The sequence below is a fragment of the Canis lupus genome, chromosome 13 (assembly GCF_048164855.1).
Source record: "Canis lupus baileyi chromosome 13, mCanLup2.hap1, whole genome shotgun sequence".
Taxonomy (NCBI): Eukaryota; Metazoa; Chordata; class Mammalia; order Carnivora; family Canidae; genus Canis; species Canis lupus.
The window spans coordinates 52,468,905-52,493,251 of NC_132850.1; the positions used below are offsets into that span (position 1 = coordinate 52,468,905).

Sequence of the window (24,347 nt, forward strand, 5' to 3'; positions counted from 1 at the left end):
TGCATTTCTTCAATTAATTAGTAGGGCCGAACAGTTTTATTAACTGTGTATTTTTGTAGATGTCCACTGATGTACTTTTGTTTTTCTATTCACATATTTGTCTTCTTTTGTTATTTTTAAAAACCCCTTATTTGTTTATGAATTAACCTTTGATCTGTAACATTTATTCCAAGTATCATCTTCAGTTTTTAGCCTTTTTTTTTTTTTAGCGTTTTAATTACACTTCTGTTGCGACTTAATTTAGAGTCTTTAAAAATGATCTCTTTTAGCCGCTATGTCAGTGAAAGAAGTCCTTCAGAGCTTAGTTGATGATGGTATGGTTGACTGTGAAAGGATTGGAACGTCTAATTATTACTGGGCTTTTCCAAGTAAAGCTCTTCATTCGAGGAAACGCAAGTTGGAGGTTCTGGAATCTCAGGTAAGCCATCACAGTTAAAATCTACAGATTTGCTTTGTAAGCAAGAAATTTGAAGTTAGTGGTTTCCATTAAATTTTTAACATGCATTATTTGACTCAAAGTCTAAAGATAATCAACATTTCTTTCTCCTAAACAATACAAGGAGCTTAGAATGTTTTAACTTTAATCTTCCCACATGCCATGATATTATTTTGTAGTATTTTATGTTCTTTCTAGAGTTACAGCAAGATGGATGGGAAGGCACAGAGAGATCGCAAATACAGTTGACCCTTTAAAAACATGAGTTTGAATTGCATGAGTCCACTTATACATGGTTTTTTTTCAATACATATAATACTGTAAATGTTTCTTCTTCTTTTTAATGATTGTCTTAACATTTTCTTTTCCCTAGCTTGCTTTATTTTGAGAATATAGTACATAATACATTTATTATACAAAATATGTGTTAAACAGCTGTTTATATTATTGGTAAGGCTTCTGGGCAACAGTGGGCTATTAGCAATTAAGTTTGGGGAGAGTCAAAAGTTGTATGTAGATTTTGGACTGCATGAGGTTTGCCCCTAACTTCTGCATTGTTCAGTGGTCAACTGTGTAGTTCTCCCCCACTATCCAAAGTGGAGCTTTCCTATGAAAACTTTTGTAACTAAAATGGCATAAAGTGAAAATGCACTTACCATTAATCAATATGGAAAGAATTTCTGAATGTTCCTGAACCCCAAAAGTAACCTGTCTTAGGCTTCTCTGATGCCCATAGGATACATCTTGCTAATGGACCCACAAAATAAAGATAAAGCACAGATGCTCATAGACACAGTTTAAAACTGTGGAGTCTCGTGCTAAGATTCTGAGTGTTGTTCCCAGGGAAGGAGCTTGGTGGGGCCACTTTCACTGCTCTGGGTGCACGCTACCTCTGTTATGGCTTGCTGCAAAATGAATGCCAAAACATTATTTTTGCTTTTTACCTTTTTTGGTATAAGCAAAAATACTCTTCAGATTTCTTTTAGTTAGCAAAAATAGGTACTAATGTAGGTCTTTCATAGAAGCAAAATGGTATAATATGAACTTTTGAAAAGGGGGGGATACCTATACCACCCCTTCTCCCCACCTACACACAGTTTCTGCTGTGATTTGCATTTTGTATTTAGCATGGTACATTTGTTACATTCGATGAGTCAATATTGATACCTTGTTATTAAGTAAGGTCCATAATTTACATTAGAGTTCACATTTTATATTTTATGTTGTGTGAATTTGGACAAATGCATAAATGTCATGTATCCACAATTACAGAGTCATACAGAATAGTTCACTGCCCTAAAAATCTTCTGTGCTCCAGTTATTTGTCCTTTCCTCTCCCCTAATCCCTAATAACCAGTGATTTTTTTAAAAAAATATTTTATACTTTTGCCTTTTCTGGAATGTCATACTGTTGGAATTGTGGTCTATAGCCTTTTCAGATTGGATTCTTTCACTTAGTAATACACATTTAGGTTTCTTCCGTGTCTTTTGGTGGCTTGGTAGCTCATTTCACTTTATTGGTGAATAATATTCCATTACATAGATGTGCCACAGTTTGTTTATTCAGCTATCAAAGAAAATCTTAGTTACTTCCAAGAACATGTATTTTGTCCGTACTACAAAATTCTATTGCATTTTAATTTAATTTTTTTATTCTTTTATACAACCGAGGGGGTGAATTATGTGGAATTTACAGTGTAGGCAAGAAGTGGAACTTCAGGGAAAAGGGCTATGCACTTGTTTTTGGGTGAAGCAAGGAAGACCCCTGATTAGAAGAAGACAGAAGATAACAGGAATAGGAAAAGTTAATCAAGAATAGTAAAGAAGGGACCCTTGGATGGCTCAGTGGTTGAACATCTGCCTTTGGCTCAGGGTGTGATCCCATAGTCCTGGGATTGAGTCCGGCATTGGGCTCCCTGCATGGAGCCTGCTTCTTCCTCTACCTGTCTCTCTCTCTCTTTCTCTCTCTCTAGCTCTCATGAATAAATAAAATCTTTAAAAAAAAAAGTAAAGGAGAGGAGTTTTTTTCCTGTTTGGTGATACTATGGGATTACATTTCTTCACAGGAAAATCCTGAAGCACCACTTTTGAAAATGTTGCTTCTGGGTTTAAGAAGGTCAAAATTTGTAGGCAGCCCTCAGTCTATGTTTTTAGTTATAAACAACACAAACTAACTCTGGTTAACAGCAGAAAAGGAATTTATTGAAAGATACAAGATGGACTTGCAGCATCACTAAGAAGGTTAGAAACCCAGTTCTAAAAGTAGACAGGAACTGAGGGAAGGTGCACAGCCAGACCACAGCCAAAGTCACACCATGAAACCTGTGTGATGAGGATTGTTCAGCCCCAGTGCCATGAACACTGCACCTAGCTCTGCTGACATTGGTGACCTCCGAAGATGGTTCCACTGGTACTCCTGACCCTGGCTAAAGAAGCAGATGTTGCTGCTACCCACCTTCCCTCCCTGCCCCCTGCCAAAACAAAACAAAACAAAACAAAACAAAACAACCCACCCCAAAATAAAGAACTTCTGTCCCAGCTGCTAGTCACAGTTTTGGGAAGTACATGTGATTGGCCAAGCCTGGGTTATATGCCCATACTCTAGTTGCCAGGGGGACTGGGGAAATAAATAATTGGGGTTTCTATGTTGGGAGTTAGGTCCCTCCTGTTGGCACCAGCAATTCTCCGAAATAAGAAGGGGGTTTGAATGCTGAGTAACACTCTCTCTCCTACCAGGATAGATACTTACAAAATAAATTGAGAGAAAAAACTAGAAAAGAACACAGGACTTGGAGTGAGAATAATAAACAACAAAATTACTGAATACCTGCTGTCTTCTGTGTGCCAGATACTATTCTAGGCACTTGGAATCTATTGGTGGGCAAAGAATGGAAGCAGGGAAACAGGTAGGTTAAATTCTTGGAATAATCCAGCTGTGAAGTAATGGTGATTTGGACCTAGGTGGTAGCAGCTCACCTACACTTCCTTAGCTATAGGTAGCCAGTAAGTTACTTAATTTTTTTCTCTTTTCTTTTTTCTCTTTTTTTCTTTTCTTTTTTCTTTTTCTTTTTTCTTTTCTTTCTTTTCTCTTCTCCTTCCTTCCTTCCTTCCCTCCTTCCTTCTCTTTCTTCAAAGATTTTACTTATTTATTCATGAGAGACACAGAGAGAGGCAGAGATACAGGCAGAGGGAGAAGCAGGCTCCCTGGAGGGAGCCTGATGTGGGGCTTGATCCCAGGACCCTGGAATCACAACCTGAGCCAAAGGCAGATGCTCAACCACTGAGTTACCCAGGCACCCCCATTTTAAGATATTATTTATTTTACAGAGAGAGAGTACATGTGAGCCAGGGGAGGGGCAGAGGGAGAGAGAGAATCTCAAGCAGACTCTGCCCTGAGCACAGAGCCCAACTTGGGGCTCGATCTCCAGACCCTGAGATGTGACTGAGCCTAAGTTAAGAGCTAGACACTCAACTGACTGAGCCATCCAAGTGCCCCCCAGTAAGCTACTTTCTGTTTCTTGTAAATTTCCTTGTGAAATTTAATATGAATGGAATCACATAATATGTATCTTTCATGACTGGCTTCTTTCATTTAGTATAATGTTTTCAAGGTTTGTCCATGTTGTAGTATATATCAGTGTGACATTCCTTTTTATGGCCAAATAATATTCCATTGTATGAATTTACCACATCTTATTTATCCATTCTTCAGTTGATGGCTATTTGGGTTGTTTCCACCTTTTGGCAATGCTGCTATAAACTTCATGTACAAGTTTTTGCATGGATATATGTTTTCATTTCTCTTGGAAATTACTGGGTCATATGATATGATTAATTATTTGAAGAACTTCTGGACTTCTTTCTAAATTGGCTGCACCATTTTACATTCTTACCAGCAGTATGTGAAGCTTCCAATTTCACCGCATCCTCACTAAAACTTAATATTACCTGACTTTTTTGAATCTAGCCATCTTAGTGGTTGTAAAGTGGCATCTTATTATGGTTTTGTTTTCCATTTCCCTGATGACTAATGAGGTTGCACATCGTTACATGTATTTACTGGCCATTTGTGATCTTCCTTAGAGAAATGTCTATTCAGATCCTTTTGCCCCTTTTTTTATCTTTTAAACATGATGCTGCATTTTTTCCCTGCTAGGAAACAAATGCATATTCATCACTCAGCAACTGTTTTTAAAAATTAATCATAAAATTAGAAACTATACAGGGTAATTTACTTTTAGGCCTTATTGCATTTTCCTGTCTTCATGGCTTTTGTTCTTTTATACTCTTTGACCATTCCCTTGCCCTTCTTTTCTACCTAGCCAAATTCTAAACATCTCTCTTCTGAGAAGCCATCTCAACCTCCCAAAGCTTATGGTGTTTAGGCCTTCTGTAATATTTTTAGTTTTACCATAATATAATGTATTGCTTTGACACATACTGTTGGTTTTCTATGTAATGAGCATTGCCTTTTCTTCTTTACTAAACTTTTTTTTTTTTACTAAACATTTTTTGAGACAGCAGTGTATCTTACCAAAAAAATGCTCCTCTTCCCGTACTCCCTTGCAACTAAAGGAATGGAAAACTGTTCTGATGAGTGAGATGTATGTAGAAGACTAGTTTTGAGGCTTGTAGGAAAATGTTTACTTTCCTGGTAAAGGCAAACCCCTTACCCTTCTTTTCCATCACATGGACATGAGATCATATTGTAATTCTACAATAACAAGCATTAGGATGAAGACCTATTCCTTAATGTCAGAGCTTGAATAAAAGGTTTGGATCTCTGATGGCATTTTGAGATGCTGCACTAGCCTTGGACTGCCTAACCTCTGGACTGTTTAATCCAGTTTTAGTTAAGTACTCTGTTATTGTAGCTGAATGTATTCTAAATGAATGAAATTGCTTTGAAAACTTCTTTTACATAAATGTGACTTAGATATTTTTATTAATTGCCTATCATTTTGTAACAAACTGTGTACTCCAAAACTTTGGGCTCAGAGAAACAAATGCTGATATTTCACAGTTTCTGTGGATCCGGGCATGGCTTAGTTAGGTACCTCTGGCTCAGAGTCTCACATAAAGTTGTAGTCAAACAGATGGCCAGAGCTGCATTTTCATCAGAAGCCTCATCTGGGAGAGGATTTATTTCCAAACTCAACCATATGGTTATTGGATTTAGTCCCTTGAAGGCTGTTGGACTAAGGGGCCTTGATTCCTTGATTGTTTTTAGATGGAGGCCTCCCTCATTCCTTATATCCAGGGCTTCTCCATAGGACAGCTTGCAGTATGGCAGCTAGCTTTCCACAGAGCAAATATGTGGGGAGTCTAAGACAGAAGCTACTGGGTTCCTTGGCAACTTAATCTTGAAAGTGACGTCTCTACATCTGCTACATTCTGGGTTGTTGGTTTTTTTTTTTTTTTTTTTTTAAGATTTTTATTTATTTCTTTGTGAGAGACACACAGAGAGAAAGAGAGAGAGAGGCAGAGACACAGGCAGAGGGAGAACCAGGCTCCACGCAGAAGCCCGATGTGAGACTCGATCCCAGCCAAATCGAGACCGGGACCACGCCCTGGGCCAAAGGCAGACACCCAACTGCTGAGCCACCCAGGCACCCCTGTGCAAAACATTTTATCAGACACTGGAGGTAATTTGTAAAACTAGAAGTCAAGATTCATGATTTTTAAGAACCTGTAACCTGTGCTAAAGATATTCTGCACATGAAAGAGTGAAATTAAGAGTGAAAATTGTAATATGAATTGTGAATGAGTGGTAATTAAAAGTGCTGCGAGAGAAGTTGGGATTTATATAAAGATAGAAAGTACTCACTCAGTGTTGCAGTGAACCAGATTCCAAATTCAAGGTTGCTCGGAAGGATTAGTTTATTCAGCCAAAGTAAAAGGTTAGCTTCCTTTTGAGTTTCTTATTAATTACTTCCAGGTTAGAGAGAGAGTGGGGGAAACTCTAAGTTTTCTTTCTCTCTCTCTCTTCCTCTCCCCATCTCCCCCTCCTTCTCCCTCCCTCCCCCTCCTCCCTTCTTTCTCCTTCCTTCCCTCCCTTCCTTTTCATCATTCTGTTGTGCTTTGGTTCTGCCCGTGATTCCAATTATGTACAGGAATGTATTCTTCTCTTGAGAATGGACATTCTTATAGTAGATCTGAAAATTAAATCAAGAAGCACTTTTTTTTTCTCCCTTGACTTTAGGTTGTATGTATTTTTTATTATTATTTTTTTTAGGTTGTATGTATTGATCATTATTAAAGACAGTCTAAAGCCTCATGGTTATAATTTATGTTTCTCTTTAATATTTTCTAAGATGGCAAATAGCCCATCAACTATGTGTGGGTCGCATTAACTGCTTTGACAGATATTACTATATGCCTGCTCTGTGCATGCAGTATGCTAAGTTCTTTGGGCAATATGAAAATACTAGAATATGGGCAGCCTGGGTGGCTCAGCGGTTTAGCACCGCCTTCAGCCCAGGGCCTGATCCTGGAGACCCGGGATCGAGTCCCACGTCAGGCTCCCTGCATGGAGCCTGCTTCTCCCTCTGCCTGTGTCTCTGCCTTTCTCTCTCTCTCTCTCTCTCTCTCTCCCTCCCTCCCTCCCTCCCTCCCTCTTTCTCTCTCTGTGTGTCTCTCATAAATAAATAAAATCATAAAAAAATACTAAAATATATGTTTCATGTTGAATAATTTACACTGTACTTAGTAAAGCAAGATAAATACCTTAAATGATTAACTTTTTATGAAAAGACATAATTAGCTTTTTAGTTTATGTAAGATTAGTGCCAAATATTGTCTGTTCTATGGGTCCTAATTGTTATGAGTTTAGAGGATGGAAGATATTTATAAATCCACATACTTCAGGGAGACTTCTTAAAAATATTTTGGGCTGCAAGTTGAGTAGATTTAGATAGATGGAGAGATTCTCAAGGGGGACAGAGGGAGCCACTTATGCTGATGTTGAGAATGGCAGCCAAAATTCATTGAATACTTAGGTATGGTTTTAAGAGTTTATCTTGGTCCATTTAGGCTGCTATAACAAAATACCCCAGACTGGGTAGCTTTTAAACAACAAAACTTGTTCTCTCATAATTCCGGAGGCTGGTCAGGTAGGAGTACTCTCCTGGGTCACAGGCTTCTTGTATCCTCAGGTGGTTAAATTGCTTAGGAATCTCTCTGAAGCCTCTTTATGTGGTAATCCCATTCCTGAGGGCTCCAGCTTCATGACATCAATACCTCCCAAAGGCCTTACCTACCTAAGGTTATCAACATTATCTTTGGGGGTTAGAATTTCAACGTCTGAACTTTGGGGGGAACACAAACATTCATACCATGGCAGAGCTTTTACATGCTTTCCAGCATTTGACTCTTTTTTTTTTTTTTTTTAAGATTTTATTTATTTATCCATTAGAGACAGAGAAAGAGGCAGGCAGGGCCCCATGCAGGGAGCCCAATGCGGGACTCAATCCCAGGACTCCGGGATCAAGCCCTAGGCCAAAGGCAGGCTCTAAACCACCGAGCCACCCAGGGATCCCCTAGCATTTGACTCTTAACGACTGCATGAGCTGTGGGTATTATTAACTCTACCTATGTGAAAAGACTGAGACACCAAGAGAGTAAATTTAAGTTGCCCAAGGTGACAGTATTAGTAAATGGTAAAGCAAGATTTGAATCCAGGCATTTTGACTCCATATTCCTTCCACATAACCACAGTTAAACAAAACTTTAAAGCAAATAATGTTCAGTGGATAGTTGGTGACCAGTTTGGAAAGATGTTGGGTTTTGTTGTATAGTAGTAATGGGAAGATAAGGTTGGAAATTGTATTGAGGCCCACAGTATGGGGTGTCTTAGTAGTTGGTTGGATTTTATTATGTACACCAAGCAGGGGAAGTTGAAAATGTATATTTTTATTTATTTTGCTGATGTAATTGCTTTTAAAAATTAGATTATAAACTTAGAAAATAACGTTACATTGTGATATTAAGCAAAAAATTCCCCCTCTATATAGATGAGTAAGACCTTATAAATGTTGCTGACAACAGTGCAATATGTAGTAGTTTATTTCTGCATGGTTGAAATAAATACTTGGGTTGGGTGGAAGAAATAATTGTTAAGCTGGTCTCTAAATAGCTATGACGTAGATACATTCCTGGGCCTTTTCACGTAAATTGTAACTTTCTTGGGCAAGAAAAATTTATGTGGAGCTGAGGGTAGTGGTGCATGGTTAAGTCTGCTAGTTCTTCTGAAATATATGCAAATATGTTATGCTGTTTGGATGGTAGTAGAAGCAACTCTTTTGATTCAACAGAGAATAGAAATAATTAGATCTTTTTCTCAGAAGTTTTTGTTGCGAATTTTTACATAGCTTCAAAATTAATTACATTATGGGAACTCCCCAGTGAAGTGGCATTTCTCTGTATCCTGAAGAACGTATAGAACTTTTTAAAGGTCAAGAGATGATTTTTTTCTTCTTGATAACTGTTTCAGGAGTTTTGGCTAAAACTTGCTGATTTTTCCCTATATGATAATGATTTTAGTCTGTGTGTATGTATGAGTGTATGTGTGAAAGAGAGAGAGAGGGCAGCCCGGGTGGCTCAGCGGTTTGGTGCCTGCCTTCAGCCCAGGGCGTGATTCTGGAGACCCAGGATCAAGTCCCACGTCAGGCTCCCTGCATGGAGCCTGCTTCTCTCTCTGCCTGCGTCTCTGCCTCTTTCTCTCTCTCTATGTGTCTGTCATGAATAAATTAATAAAATCTTTAAAAAAGAGAGAGAGAGAGGAAAAGTGTATATGTATGTGGCAGTGTGTGTGTGTCCGTGGTCTTTTTGAATATTTTTTATAAAGAAAAGCAAGACAAAAATGCATTAGGATCAGCCATTCTTTGCATTATCTCCTAGTTCTCCTTTTCTTTATTTCAAATAGCTTGGCTTTAAAAATGAAGGAATAATTTCAACCTCAAGGAAATGACTTCCTTTATTTTACCTTAGCTTTATTGATGGATGTAGGGTGTTGTCCTATAATATGTACTTTACTGGATATGGGCAATAATTATTGTGCTTGATATGCTAGTCATACAGAGTCACCTGGCAGTATTGGAAATAGCTGACCACTACAATTTGAAATGCACATTTTTTAGTCTGTTCCCAAAAGGAATACCATTTCCAATATGCTTTTATTTTTGTATTCATGCCCCTGTCTACCCTTCCAGGACTGCTTGTTCTGACATGGATATTTCTTTTCTTAACTGCCATAGTACCCTGAGTGTAACTCCAATCCACCACCCTGAGCTGCACTTATTAGTTTACTCAGCCCTATCACATAATCAGCCTGTATCCTCAGGACTGGGCACAGTTCTTGGTAAATGACAGATATTTGACCAGTGAGTGAGAATTAAAAGAAACAAAAGATATAAAGTTAGTTCTAATGAAACCATCCACTGATTCAGAGAATTTCATTAGTGCTGCAGCAAATCTATATAGCAGTTTTTAACTGATTTTTAAAATTTAATTAAGAGGTCAGGATTACGGAAATCATAGCTTTTTAAAAATTTTTTGCTCTGCTAAGGTCTTCCATAGTCCTTTAAGTTCTGATTTGCAACCAATTTATTAGGAGTGGAAGGTAGTCTAGGGGACACATTTTCTAGAAGTAGGTTTGTGTTAAGCATTACATTTTGAAATCCACAGTAAGCTGGATTTCAGACACAGTGTATTGATTTTGGGAGAAACTAGTAGATTCTTTTATGATAATTAAAGATTTATTTTTAAACTAGTTTTTAGAAATGAAAATACAGATTATTTATTGCCTAAACTGAGTGAATAAAGAGTAGGTCCACTCCTGGACTATGTGGACAACTCTGAAATGTTTTTACATAAAAATAAGCATTGCTTTGATTGAAATTCATTCAGTTCAGTGAATGTGTAGAGTGAATGCTTTCCGTGGTAGGCATTGGGACTAATGAGAGGGACATAATCATAAATTAGGTAGTTCCTGTCCCCAGGACCTCACAGTCTAGTGAGGAGACACGCATGTCCACAAATCATTGTGTGTGATATGTGTTATACCGAAGAAGATGGTAGTACAGGGAGAGGTGAAAGTTAATTCTGCTGAGGATATCCTTTGTGGTTATGGAAGAAGACATTTAAGTTGGTTCTGGCAAGAATTATGGGAGTTCATAAGGGTGTTATGGGTGAAGGGCATAGTGAGTACAGAGACCAGTATGTTAAGGCAGTGGCTTAACAGAGTAGACTCAGGACCCAGATTCTTTAGATTCAAATCCAACTTCTTCCATTTACTGGAAATCTCTGCTGCCTCTCTTTTCTCATATGTAAAATGTTCCTACTGTTTCCTACTAAATAGGGTAGTTGTGACAACTAAATGTGTGCTATAGAACTGCTTACACAATGACTAATACATAGAAATGCTTTTTTTAAAAAAATAAACACTGCACCCAACCTGGGGCTCAAACTGAGGTCAAGAGTCACATGCTCGGGGATCCCTGGATGGCTCAGCGGTTTAGCACCACCTTTGGCCCAGGGCCTGATCCTAGAGACCCGGGATCAAGTCCCACATCGGGCTCCCTGCATGGAGCCTGCTTCTCCCTCTGCCTGTGTCTCTGCCTCTCTCTCTCTCTCTCTTTCTCTCTCTCTCTGTCTCTCACGAATAAATAAATAAATTTTTTAAAAAAATAATAAAAATAAATGTAAGTTTCCCGTTTGTTGCTTGTCTTGGTGTACAAATGGAGAACTCATGCTGGCTGTGTTCTCTGAAAGTCAGGTTCAGGTAGCATGAATGATGACAGTGATGTTTCTGAGTGAAGCTATACTCCAAAACCTTACACAACCACTAGAAATGCTCAAGCTACAAACTTACACATGCAAAAATTAAACCTAATTTCGAATTTGAGCCTATTCTTCCTCGTAGTAAAAAACTAAGTCACTTGAGGGATTTCTCAATAAACTCAATAAACTGAGGTAAATTCAGCCAGTTTGGATTCTTCCCACCCCAGTGGCCCACTTTCTCTGTGGGGTGAACATCTGCACCCTAGTGTACATAGGAAGGGCTTTGGAAGAAGACTCTGGTGTTTAGCATTTATCTAGGCTGGCATTACCTGAAGTACCAGGGTCCTTCCTTAGTCCTTTGCCTTGCAACTGCATCTCGTCCTTGGTTTAGTGCACCTTTTCCTTTTCTGGAACATGGCTACTCTCACTGCCAGCTAAGGGTCCCCGCCCATTCTGGGTCTGTAAGAATGAGATGGAGCAGTTCCAGGCCCCCTGTGCTCCAGATAACACAGGCAAGAGAGCTGCTTTGCACCTCCTTTGCCCTGATAGTGTGGACAACATCTGTAGGTAGGTCAAGGTTGTCAGAAATTCTCACCAGGGTTATCAGAAATGTCTACCTTTTCTGCTTGCTTCCCAGACCCTCTTCCTCCTTTCCTGGCTTCAATTTGTCATTTGGGAGGACAGAACAGGACTGATTCTGGCAGGTCTTAGAGTTCTCTGACCTAAACCTAGACTTTGAATTCTGACAAAATGAAAGAAAAATCTCATGGTTCCTCTTTGCTATTATTGAAATTTGTTCATGCTCTATTGGAGCATGACTTTTTTTTTTTATTTTCAACTTTCTCTCCCCAAAACCTAACAGTAAGCCTGATAGAAAGTAGACATTTAACCATTTGAACAAATAAATGAATGAACACATCATACAACTGACCAGCTTCTAAACCATGTTCTTACCAGCTTTAAAGTTTTCTAAGATGTTTGATGACAATTACTTTTGTCTGCAAGTAATTGGATATTTGACTAATAGTGGCTTAATTGGAAGTTTATTTTTCTCACATGCAATCCAGAGGTAGGTGTCTCTTAATCTTGATCAATGACTCAGTGGTACCAGATTTGGCATCTTTGTGATCCTCTTGGCCTTTCCATCATGGTCATGAGATGGCCTTCATAGCTCCTTTAGTCATATCTGAAGAATGGTATGGAAGAGGGAAAGGGAAATTGTTAGAATGACTGTCTCTCCTAGCAGGAAAACAGAGGCTTTCCCAGAAGCTCTCCAATAGACTTTGCTTAATTCTTATAGGTTGAAGCAGTGTCACACTGCCACTTCTAGAGGAGACTGTGAGTGGAAATGGGTAAGGGAGAAAGGAGGTTGGACATGGATTCTATGAGTCAGTAAGCCAGAAGGGGTTGGCTCCGGCATAGTAATATAAATAGGACATTATTTTATGGGAGTAGTAAGTTTTATAACTGTAGCATAATTGATCAGATAATAAAGTGTTTAATGATAATATAGTCCATTCTCTATGACTACCTGAGTTATACAGAAAACACTCTGCTTTATCTTTGATTTCCCCCTCCTTAGACTGCAGTGGCGATGCTGAGCTGTAGTGTTATAATCAACAAATAATATTTGTGTTTTGATTTTTCCTGAAATATGAAAGTATTTGACCATTTTCTTTTATATTTTTTTTGCTACTTTTGCTGCACATTTTCATTAGTGTATATTTATACTTCTATAAATACGGTCTGCCTCAGATTTTTCCACTTTTTCAAATGTCAGAGGTTCTTATTTATTTCAGTTGAAAGGTTCTTCTTGACCAAAGATATTTTGTTTTAATATGTTGTTTCAAAAGATTAATCTTAGCTAAATATATGCCATATAGCTCAAAATATGGCTTGTTTTTGAGGATTCCTTGTTAGAAATTGTCTTAGACATTGTTTATTAGTATTTAAAATGTTGACAGATGGGATCCCTGGGTGGCTCAGCGGTTTGGCGCCTGCCTTTGGCCCAGGGCGCAATCCTTGAGCCTGCATGGAGCCTGCTTCTCCCTCTGCCTGTGTCTCTGCCTCTCTCTCTGTGTGTCTGTCATCAATCAATCAATCAATCAATTGATCTTTTTAAAAATGTTGACAGATTTATTTATTTATGTATTCATTTATTAAGATTTTATTTATTCATGAGAGAGAGGCAGAGGGAAAAGTAGGCTCCCTGTGGGGAGCTCCATGCAGGACTGGATTCCTGCAGGGGGATCACGCCCTGAGCTGAAAGCAGACGCTCAATTGCTGAGCCACCCAGGCGTCCCAGTATTGACAGATTTAACATATGATACCCAAAAAAACAGGATTCTCTTTGGAAAACGCAGATTTTGATGTCCAGTGACCTGGATTCAACTAACAATATTGCCATTTACTACCTAGTCAAAATTACCTACTCTCTCTGGATTTCCATTTCTTAATCCATAAAAGGGCAATATTGAAACCTCCAGTGAGGGCCTGGCTTACTGGAGGCCCTCACTGATAACTAGTGTAGCAGGTGAGTGACTATTTTGACAGGAGAGAGTACAGGGAGACCGTCTGGCTCATTGCATTTGTAGTTTGTTACCCTTGTCATTGTTTTTAAACACTTGGAGGAAGAAAAAAGAAAATGACAAAAGATAATAAAAATTGTTTGGAATGATATTACTTGCTGCATTAGTATTATCAATTATGTTCAATTTGTTAAAATGGTAGTTTTGTAGAAGTCAGTGCAACTTTCTCTCAGTAAAATTTAGATTTTTCTCTCTTGTAAAACCCTCTACCCATTTGTTAATGAGGAAAGAAGAGTAATTCCACTGTTTTCCTGCAGTGAACAGAAGATCATCACCTAATGGCATAATCACCTTATAAACTACAATAATTATGCCTAATGTTCCAAAATGGACTTCTTTTAGGAAGTAAAATCCTGAGAAGTAATATATCAAAATAAAGCTGTTTTTTCTCAGTGGAAGTTCTATCTTTTTTATATTAAACATATTCTTTTCATAAGATGTTCACTAAGGAATAAAAGCCAGTTGGAGAAATTTTAATAATTTGATTCTTGATTTATCATTTTTAGGATCTTTTCCAGGTAAGAAGAGTCTTTGATTTTTGTGGAATTTTATTTCTTTAAGCTCACATTATATCAACAAGATAAATAGTTGGCAACTTTTTATTTCTCCTCTTTAATAAGCTAAATTATAAAGCTACATAACATTTGTAGTTCTTAAAAAAAATTCAGTCTTTTGGGAGTTTTGGTACTGCACTCTACTTGATGGAAAAGATTGAGAGCATCAGGTCTTAGCTTTCCCAGCTTTCACACATGGAGATGTTCATTTATTATTCCATGTCTCACACTCTTACTTTCTTCACCAAGGCCACCTGTACTCAATCAGACCTATGACAACTTTGTATGCTCTCCATTGGCTTCCTCCATTGACTTTCTCGTCCTGTGCTGGACTTTTCCAGTATCTGAATATCTAACTATGAGATATCCTTAGATACAGTGCTGAAAAAGCTTCACCACCCCTTCCAACAGGCTCATTTTCTGTCACTGTGATTCATATGTTCATTCATCCAAGAAGTATTTATTAAGCTTCTCTGGGCCAAGCACTGTTTTGGGTGCTTGAGACATGTGTTGGTGAACAAAACAAAGATTCTGCCTTTGTGGAGCTCAATTTTTAGTAGAGGGAGACAGACATCGAACAATAAGCATAATTACTAGGCAGACTGTGATTCACCTATATGAATAGGTGGTGGGTATATGAAAAAAATTAAAAGTAGTGCTAGAGTTGGGGGACAGGGTACATTTAAAGTCAAGTGATCAGAGTAGACCTTATTGAGAAAGCAAAATTGGAAGGAGAGGGAGTTAACCTGTGAATATCTTGGGAAGGAACATCCAGAGAGACACTACTGGAACAGAAAAAACAGCAAGTGTAAAGACCTTAAGAGTGCAGTAAATGTACAAAACATCAAAGAGGCCAGTGTAACTAGGGTAGAATGACTGAAATGGACTGTAGAAAGGTAGGTCAGAGAGTTAATGTGGGACAATGGCCAGACAGTGGAAGGCCATCCACATTCTTGCAAAATTTTACGCTAAGTGAAGTAGGGTGCCATTCAGTCCTTCAAGCTTTTGTGGTCTTACTATGTACTGTGACACCATGTTAACCATGTCCTTGCAAATTCATGTTTCAGTTCAGAAACTAGACCATAAATAAGTTGCATGTTAATTAACATGTTCAGCAAAAGAGAAATGAATGGGCATTATTCTAGAATGAGAGAGAAGCAGCAAACTCTTAATTTATTATTCTTGCTGCCTCAGTTTTTTCTCCTGGATGTCACTGCTTCTAGTGCCAGTTCTTAATGCTTTCAGGGCCTTTCCGCTGGCTTGCTCTCTCTTTGTAACCTCTTCTCCAGTTCTGATGAGGTTGACTGCCTTGTGGAGCTCTTGACTCCTGATAATTAAAATTCCTCTGGCCATTCTATAGTAGTCTCCTCCCTGCCTCCGTTAGCAGTTTTTCTCTCCACAGTGTCCAGAAGCTGGGGATTCTTCTGATGTGTGGTCAGAAGGTCCACAGTGGCCTAATGCTACATCACAGTGTCTGTATCCTTCACCCCACTTCATCTCATCGCTTAGGTATTTTTCATCTCACATCATCACAAGAAGGGTGAGTGTGGTGCAGTAAGATATTTTGAGAGTAACAGAGATCACATTCACATAACTTTTATTATAGTATATTGTAGTTATTATTTATTGTTGTTAATCTCTTTTTTATGCCAAATTATAAATTAAGCTTTATCACAGGGATATATGTATAGACAAAACCAGTATATGTAGGATTCAGTGCCACCTGCAGTTTCAGGCATCCACTAGGGGTCTCAGACTGTATCCCTTGTGGATAAGAGGCGACTACCGTATTATCATTTATTACTGTTTTCTTCTTTTCACTCTCATGTCCTTCAAAATTGATTCTAAAGGATGTTTTCTCCTCCATATTATTCCCTTAGACTCCACTTTTAATATGTATAACCAATATCTGAATAAGGTCTGTAGCTCTAAAAGAAACTTCATATTCTTTCCAGACTTCTATCTTTAACTGATTATGCCTAAGAATATAGAAATGGAGTTTTTAAAAAAAAAATGGAGTTCATCCTGCGGTCTGTCACTTCCACAATTTTGCTGCCTTCACGTTGGAAGATTAACTTTGGTTCATTTTACCTTTTATGTAATCCATCACCAATTATTGTAAGTTGCCTTTAGTTAGTTTACTATTTCTTGTACTTGCCCTATTTTCATTCCTGTAATAATCCTAGTCAGATGTATTCCAGACTATTAACAAGGACCTGTTTTAGATTCATGGCTATAATATTTCATTTCCATTCCTTTTTTTTTTCATTTTTTCAACCATAGATATAAGTGATACTAATAAGAGCTCTTTATAATTGATGTGAAATTTAAAAAAATGATGTGAAATAACTAGTGCTAACATGTTTAATTGATATAAATCTAGGCTTTAAAATAGTACTTCAGTCTCCCTAATTATAAAGAAGGGTTTGCATCTTTTCACCCAAGTCTCATTTTTTAAGAACTACCATTTAAGACTACAATACATGGGACTTTAGCTTATGTAGCCTCCATCTGAAGTAAATATATATTTTCTGTGAAAATTATTTTCTGAAATAGGGAAAAATAACTCAAATCCAGCAATCTAGGGATTGCTAGGCTGGTCCCAGTGTTCTTAGTCCCTCTACCTTCTTGCTCTGTGCATTCTTCTTGGGAAATCTCATCTACTCCTATGACTTCCATTGCCACTCACATACCTTTGATTCCCCAGTTTTTATCTCCTGCCTATACCTCTGCACTGAGCTCCACACTTTTGAGTTCAGCTACCTACTAGAGATCTCTCCTTGAATGGCTGACAGGCAAATCACAGCCCATATGTTCACGGCTCGGTTCATTACCCAAACATGCTTCTGTGTATTCTAGACTCTGGGACTACTTGCCACTTAGTCACCCAAACCAGGTAGTTATCCTAGGGTTTTTTTCTTCCTTCCTCCATATCCAGCTCATGCTAAACCTCAGTTGATTCTACACACTGATAACTCTCAAATCTCTCCCTCTGTCTCCAGCCCCACTGCCACTGTTTTGGCTTAGACTCTCATTATCTTTGGACCGGAATTTTGAATTATTTTCTTCACTAGTCTCCCTGTCTCCAGTCTTCACTTTCTCCCATCTGCTATAGTAGTTATCTTTAATGTCCTTTGGATGGTTTCCCAATCCTGAATAATAAAGTCCAGACTCCTCAGCCTGACTTTAAGGCTCTCTGTAATCTAGCTCCTGTTACTAGCCAGCCTAATAACCTGCTGTTACCACCCTTTGCTAGCCCTACAGACCAGTTATACTGAATTGTTTACAGCTTCCTAAGTGCTACTCATTTTATATCTTTGGGTTTTTACGCCATGCCTGGCTGGCTCTTTTTACTAGTGCAACTATCAGGACTCCAACCTGCGCATTAACGAGAGACATATATCCATTAAGACCTACCTCAAGAATCTTTCCTTCTGAGTTTTTATCCCCTCCTCCTCAGTCTGGTACTTCTTTGTGCTTTGCCCATCTTATATATATTTCTTTTATAGAGTGAAGTCTTTATGTGCCTTATTTCCATGGTAGACGTTCTTTGAGGGCAGAGATATCTTAATCATGCTTTTTCCCCAGCGTGAAATGCAATTACTGAGACAGAAACATACTAAATGTTGTTGAGGGCAGCCCTGGTGGGGCAGTGGTTTAGCGCCACCTGCAGCTTGGGGTGTGATCCTGGAGACCCGGGATTGAGTCCCACATCGGGCTCCCTGCATGGAGCCTGCTTCTCCCTCTGCCTGTGTCTCTGCCTCTCTGCCTGCCTCTCTCTCTCTCTCTCTGCCTCTGAATAAATTAAAAAAAAAAAAAGTTGAGTGAATGCATAAATTAATACAGCTCTGCCTAGTTCCAGTCCCAACTATTGTGTTCTTGGTCTAGGAGTCTTCCTCCTTGGCCTATAGTTTTTCTTTGTTTTCTAATCTACAACATATAGCAGTAGAGGATTTCCACTGAGTAGTCATGATTATAGTAATCTCATTTTGGGAGGGTAGGAATCAGCCTCAGAAATATCATATGTATGAATGACTAAGCATGAATTTTTAACTCCTTTTTTTTTTTTTAACTACCATTTTACCTGAATTATAGTTTTCTGGACATTATCTTAGCATTACCCAAAGTAATTCTGTGGAATGGATATATAAAAGGTGTTAGTTAAAAGGAAAGTTCTATAATCAAAGGTATTGGGGGATCCTGGATTAATAAAGATAAATTAGTTTGAGTTCTCAGATCTAATAATATGCTGGTATATACATTATAATCTTACTTGACCCATTTTCTTTTCTTTTTTTTTTTTTTTAAGATTTATTCACTTATTTATTAGAGCATGAGCAGGGAGAGGGGCAGAGGGAGAGGGATAAGCAGACTCCCCACCAAGCTGGGTGCCCCACATGGGGCTTGATTCCAGGGCTCGGAGATCATGACCTAAGCCAAAGTCAGACTCTTAACTGACTAAGCCACCCAGGCATCCCATACTTGATCCATTTTCATGAGGGAACACACTTTGGGAAATGCTGCCTAACATTATGGGTTTTTTATAAACATGAATCCAGGGATCCCTGGGTGGCTCAGTGGTTGAGTGTCTGTCTTTGGCTCAGGGTGTGATCCTGGAGTCCTGGGATCGAGTCCCACATCAGGCTTCCTGCGTGGAGCCTGCTTCTCCCTCTGCCTATGTCTCTGCCTCTCTCTGTGTGTCTCTCATGAATAAATAAATAAAATCTTAGGAAAAAAAACATGAATCAGGATATCTTCAGCCACAGATAACAGAAAAGTAGATCCAAATTAGGTTAAATAATAGAGGTTCTTATATAAGAAGTTTGGAGGTGGGATCTTCAGGATCGGTTAATCTAACCACAGATTGATGACTGGCTTCTCTGCCATTTTTTGGCTTTCCCTTTTTGGATGTAGATATATATACTACTACAGTATAATAGCTACTACAGCTACTATATCTTCCACAACAGTAGCCAAGCCACCCAGGTGTCCCATTTGGGTGGGGTTTTTTTATTTAAAGTATGGTTCTTACTTGACCAAAGGGTATGGTTCCAACTCCCAGGCCTATATCAAGAGTTTACTTGACAACTTAAAATAATTCTATTTATTAACAGTCATCAAGGAAATCATGGACTCCCACCTCTTCATCCAGTGGCAGAGAACTACTTCATTGAGCTGTTTTTATTTATTTTTATTTTTTATTCATTTATTTATGTTATTCACACAGAGAGAGAGAGAGGCAGAGACACAGGCAGAGGGAGAAGCAGGCCCCATGCACCGGGAGCCTGACGTGGATTTGATCCCGGGTCTCCAGGATTGTGCCCTGGGCCAAAGGCAGGCGCCAAACCGCCGCGCCACCCAGGGATCCCTTTTGAGCTGTTTTTAAAATGGCAGTTGGGGGCAAGAATTAAGTTGTTTTTATCATTTTACCCCATGAGTACAGTATAAAATATGTATAGGTTATTTATTTATACAAAAATATTAATAATACAAATCTCATCTTCATACTTAATTCAAGTCTCCCCTTGATTAAAAAAAAATCACCTATTGAAGAAACAATTATGTCATTCCAGATAATTTTAGGCTTGCCTAAAGTGTGTTTTGAGTTTCCTTCTCAGGTAGATGAGTTTCTTAACAGAGATACCCTATCTAGGACATATTCTTGCCCCCAGGACTGACAGACATAACAATTCCTATTTATTTTCACTATTCACTGGGGTTCTCTTAAACAAGGAAGAACAGATATTGGTAGACAGTGACCTCTGCTGCGTAGCCCTCATCTCTGAGTTTGTTATATTAGAACCCAGTTCTCATGTTGGAAGAGTCTAATCCTCCATAACTTTGTACCTAACTTCACTTCATCAATTGGATTTTGCATATCTTTGACTTTCAAAATATCTGAATGACTTTTAATTGTATTGTGACTGTAGTCACAACTTCTTTTTTTTTTTAATTTTTATTTATTTATGATAGTCACAGAGAGAGAGAGAGAGAGAGGCAGAGAGAGAAGCAGGCTCCATGCACCGGGAGCCCGACGTGGGATTCGATCCTGGGTCTCCAGGATCGCGCCCTGGGCCAAAGGCAGGCGCTAAACCGCTGCGCCACCCAGGGATCCCTGTAGTCACAACTTCTAAAGTCTATTTTCACTATACTATAAGGCTTCTGTTGGACTTTATCTTCCATATCTCTTAACTACTTTTTAATGTTTTTATCACTTCCTAGAAATCAAAAATAGTTCATTGTCAAATAGCTCAGTTTCAAATAGTTCATTTCCAAATCTTCTTGCTTTCTCCTTCTTGTAATTTAAGTTTTCCATTTCTCCTTTTATTAATCTTATTGAACATATATATTCTTGATATTTCTAATTGAAAGAATGTTTATTTCCTGTTTGTTTTGCATTACTCTGATAGTTCATTTCTTCACGTTATAATTTTAATTATTGTGATCTCATCTTCAGCAGGTATATTGTATGAGAGTTTGAGTTCTTTGGGCTTCTAAGTATGCACTTACTAAGTGGCTTCACTTACCCTCTGTGTTGCTTTCTTTTTTTTTTTTTTTTAATATTTTATTTATTTATTCGTGAGAGACACACAGAGAGAGGCAGAGACATAGGCAGAGAGAGAACCAGGCTCCATGCAGGGAGCCAATGTGGGACCTGTTCCCGGGACTCCAGGATCACACCCTGGGCCGAAGGCAGACCCTCAACCACTGAGCCACCTGACATCCCTCTGTGTTGCTTTCTTAATGGGATCCTCCCTATTTCCTGTGTCCATTATTTAAGATCTCTAGTGTACTTTTCTTATTTCCAGGTTCTTCAGTGTGCTGCATAGGTTGGATTGCTGGAATGTGATCCCTCTCTTAAGTGGAGTACTAATTTGCTATATTTTTACTAGTTTCACAGAGTGTTATTTTTTTAATGAGCACCATCTTATTGCCTAAGGACAAACAATTTAATTCAAAAATATTCAACATTCATTGCTCACTGCATGCCTTGAGTAATTTGTTGCTGTATTATTTTAGTGAAAAGATTTAAGCCCAAAGATTAGCAGCATTATTCTCAATAACTAAAAGGTGGAAACATGGAAAGGTGGAAACAACCCAAATGTCTGTTAACAGATGTATGTATAGTGGGCACCTCATAAAAGCTTATTGAATGAAGAGCCTTCCTGGCATATATTACTTTATTCCACCCACTCCTATTCTTTTATAACCCAATATAGAGGAATATTTTAAATCTTACATCTTCCAAAATAATTCACAGTATTCATTGCTAGTTCAGCAGTAAATGAAATAGACTATTAATTTAAGCTTTATCTGTTGTAATAGTTCAACAGTTTACATGGTAATGGCAGAAAACCCACATTTACTTGGCATAAATGATAAAGCTGGAATTGACTTAATGGCTTATTTAAATTTTTTCAAAAGTAGAGCATCCTTCAGGCATCATTTAATCAAGATTATGACTCTCTTTTTTTGCATTTATCTTGGCTTTACCTTTTGTGTGATACCCATGTCCTAAAGTTGGCTTTCTTCACCGTTGTGAGGTGGCTACCAGCAGTGATTTGGGCTGTTTGTTTTCTTGTAGTCTTGTAGTTTAGAATTCAGAGGGCAGGAGAGAGTTGTTTCCCATAACCACTAAAAGAAAGACTGACTGCATTCTGATTCAGTAACACTTGAAATCAACTACTGTGGCAAAGAGATTCCATACAGTGATAGACTTAGGCTAGAGGTCATTGGCTATCCCTCAGGAGCATCCAAAACAATATTAAACCCTAACAACAAATGGGCAAAATATACATGAAGGAAACTATAAAACTCTAATGAAGGACATGAAAGAATTCTTTAAAAAATGGAACACTATATTCAGGAATGAGAAAACTATAAAAATGTCAATTTATGTCGATATAGCTAATGTGGTAACCAAAATCACATTAGATTATTATGCATGATTCTCAAGTTCATGTGGTAGAGAAATTGTAAGAAGGATCAAGAAAGTATTAAAGAACAGTGAGGTAGGATTCTCCCTATTAGATACCAAAACAAATATATTGCTATAGTAATTAAAACTTGCTATACTTGTAAAATAATAGAAAAACATAAGTAGAGCAGTAAAGAGAAGCCAAAAACAGGCTTAATGTATACTTGTTTACTTTATGATGAAGATTCCATACATCTTTATCAATTCAGTAGAGAAAGGACAGACTATTGAATGAGTTATAGGAATAATTGGATATCTATTGAAATGAACTGAATTTAGAGCCCTACCTCATATCATTTCCAAAATAAACCAAAGACCTTTTACAAAGTAAAACATCAAAAGAATACTGTACAAATAATAGAAGGGAACTACTTGTACAATACTAGCTTGAGAGGCTTTTCTATGCAAGACACGGTATCTAGAAGCCAAAAGATAGATTTGCCTAAAAAAATTAAAACTTGAACATTGAAAGACAACATTATAAGGTAAACACATATAAATAAGTGATTACCATCTGTCATATATACAGTTCCTAAATATATTTACGAAAAGGGCAAACATGCAATAAAATAATGGTTAAAGGGTATTAAGTCATTGAAAAAATACATATGATCAGTAGATATATGAAAAGATGCTAAATCTTGGTAATCAAAGACATGCAAATTAAAACAATAATAGAATGTCATATTCAGCCATCAGATTATCAATCTTTTAAACTACCAGTAACCACTTTGGGAAAACCTGCAGGGAATAAGCCTGTTAGATTCTATCAGTGAAGGGTAAAATGACTAAAGTCAAAGTTAAACACTTAATTCACACATGTTATAAAAGAAAAAATTATATATAACAAATGTTGAAGAAACTGAACCCGTCTGCATTGCTATTAGGAATGTAAAATGGTGAAGCTGTTATGCAAAACAGTCTAGTAGTTCCTCAGAAAGTTAAACATGAAGTTACCCTATGATCCAGAATACCTCTGTGAAGTATTTGGCCAAAAGAATTGAAAACAAGGAGGGGACTCAGATAGCTTTTACCCCAGTGTCCATAGCAGCATTATTCTCAATAGCTAAAAGATGGAAACAACCCAAATGTCCATCAACAGGTGAGTGGATAAACAAAATGTGATATACACATAAAATGATATATTTTTTATTCAGCCTTAAAAAGGAATGAAATTCTGAGACACCTGGGTAGCTCAGCAGTTGAGCGTCTGCCTTAGGTTCAGGGCATGATCCTGGGTTCCAGGATCGAGTGCCGCATCAGACTCCCTGAGAGGAGCCTGCTTCTCCCTTTGCCTATCTCTGCTTCTCTCTGTGTGTCTTTCATGAATAAATAAATAAATTTTTTTAAAGAAGTAATGAAATCTGACACATGCTACAACACGGATGCAACTTGAATACATTTTGCTAAGTGAAGTAAGTCAAGCACAAAAGAACAAACATTGTTTGATTCCACTTAAATGGAGTACTTAGAATAGGCAAATTCATAGAGACAGAAGGTAAAGTAGAGGTTTCAAGGGGCTGCTGCATGGAGAGGAGAATGGAAGTTATTCTTTAATGGATGTGAAGTTTATGTTTGGGGTGATGAAAGATTCTGGACATGGGTAATGGTGATGGTTGCTCAATATTGTGAATGTACTTATACCCACTGAGTTATACACTTAAAAGAATTTAAATTTTGGGCAGCCCAAGTGGCTCAGCAGTTTAGCGCTGCCTTCAGCCCAGGGTGTGATCCAGAAGACCCGGGATCGAGTCCCACGTCGGGCTCCCTGCATGGAGCCTGCTTCTCCCTCTGTGTCTCTGCCTCTCTCGTTCTGTGTCTCTCATGAATAGATAAATAAAATCTTTTAAAAATTTTTAAATTTTATGTGTATTTTCCACAATAAAAAGTGCTAAAGGAAGGTTAAATGTTTATGTCTTGATCCAGCAATTTTGCTTATACTATATGGTACAGAAAGATTTCCACACGTGCATGGAGATCTATGTCAAATGACAGGAGTTTTGGAACCCAGC

The 24,347-nt window shown here is 38.0% G+C and overlaps 1 protein-coding gene across 6 annotated transcripts in view; it reads left to right on the forward strand.

Moving 5' to 3' along the window:
• The window catches only part of MND1 (meiotic nuclear divisions 1), a 63,113-nt gene that overhangs the window by 14,976 nt on the left and 23,790 nt on the right, over positions 1 to 24,347 (forward strand). For all 6 annotated transcript variants that reach the window (XM_072773701.1, XM_072773698.1, XM_072773697.1 and 3 more), the window contains exon 4: positions 270 to 418. In XM_072773701.1, coding sequence (XP_072629802.1) covers positions 270 to 418 — 149 coding nt within the window. The remainder of the gene's footprint in view (positions 1 to 269; positions 419 to 24,347) is intronic.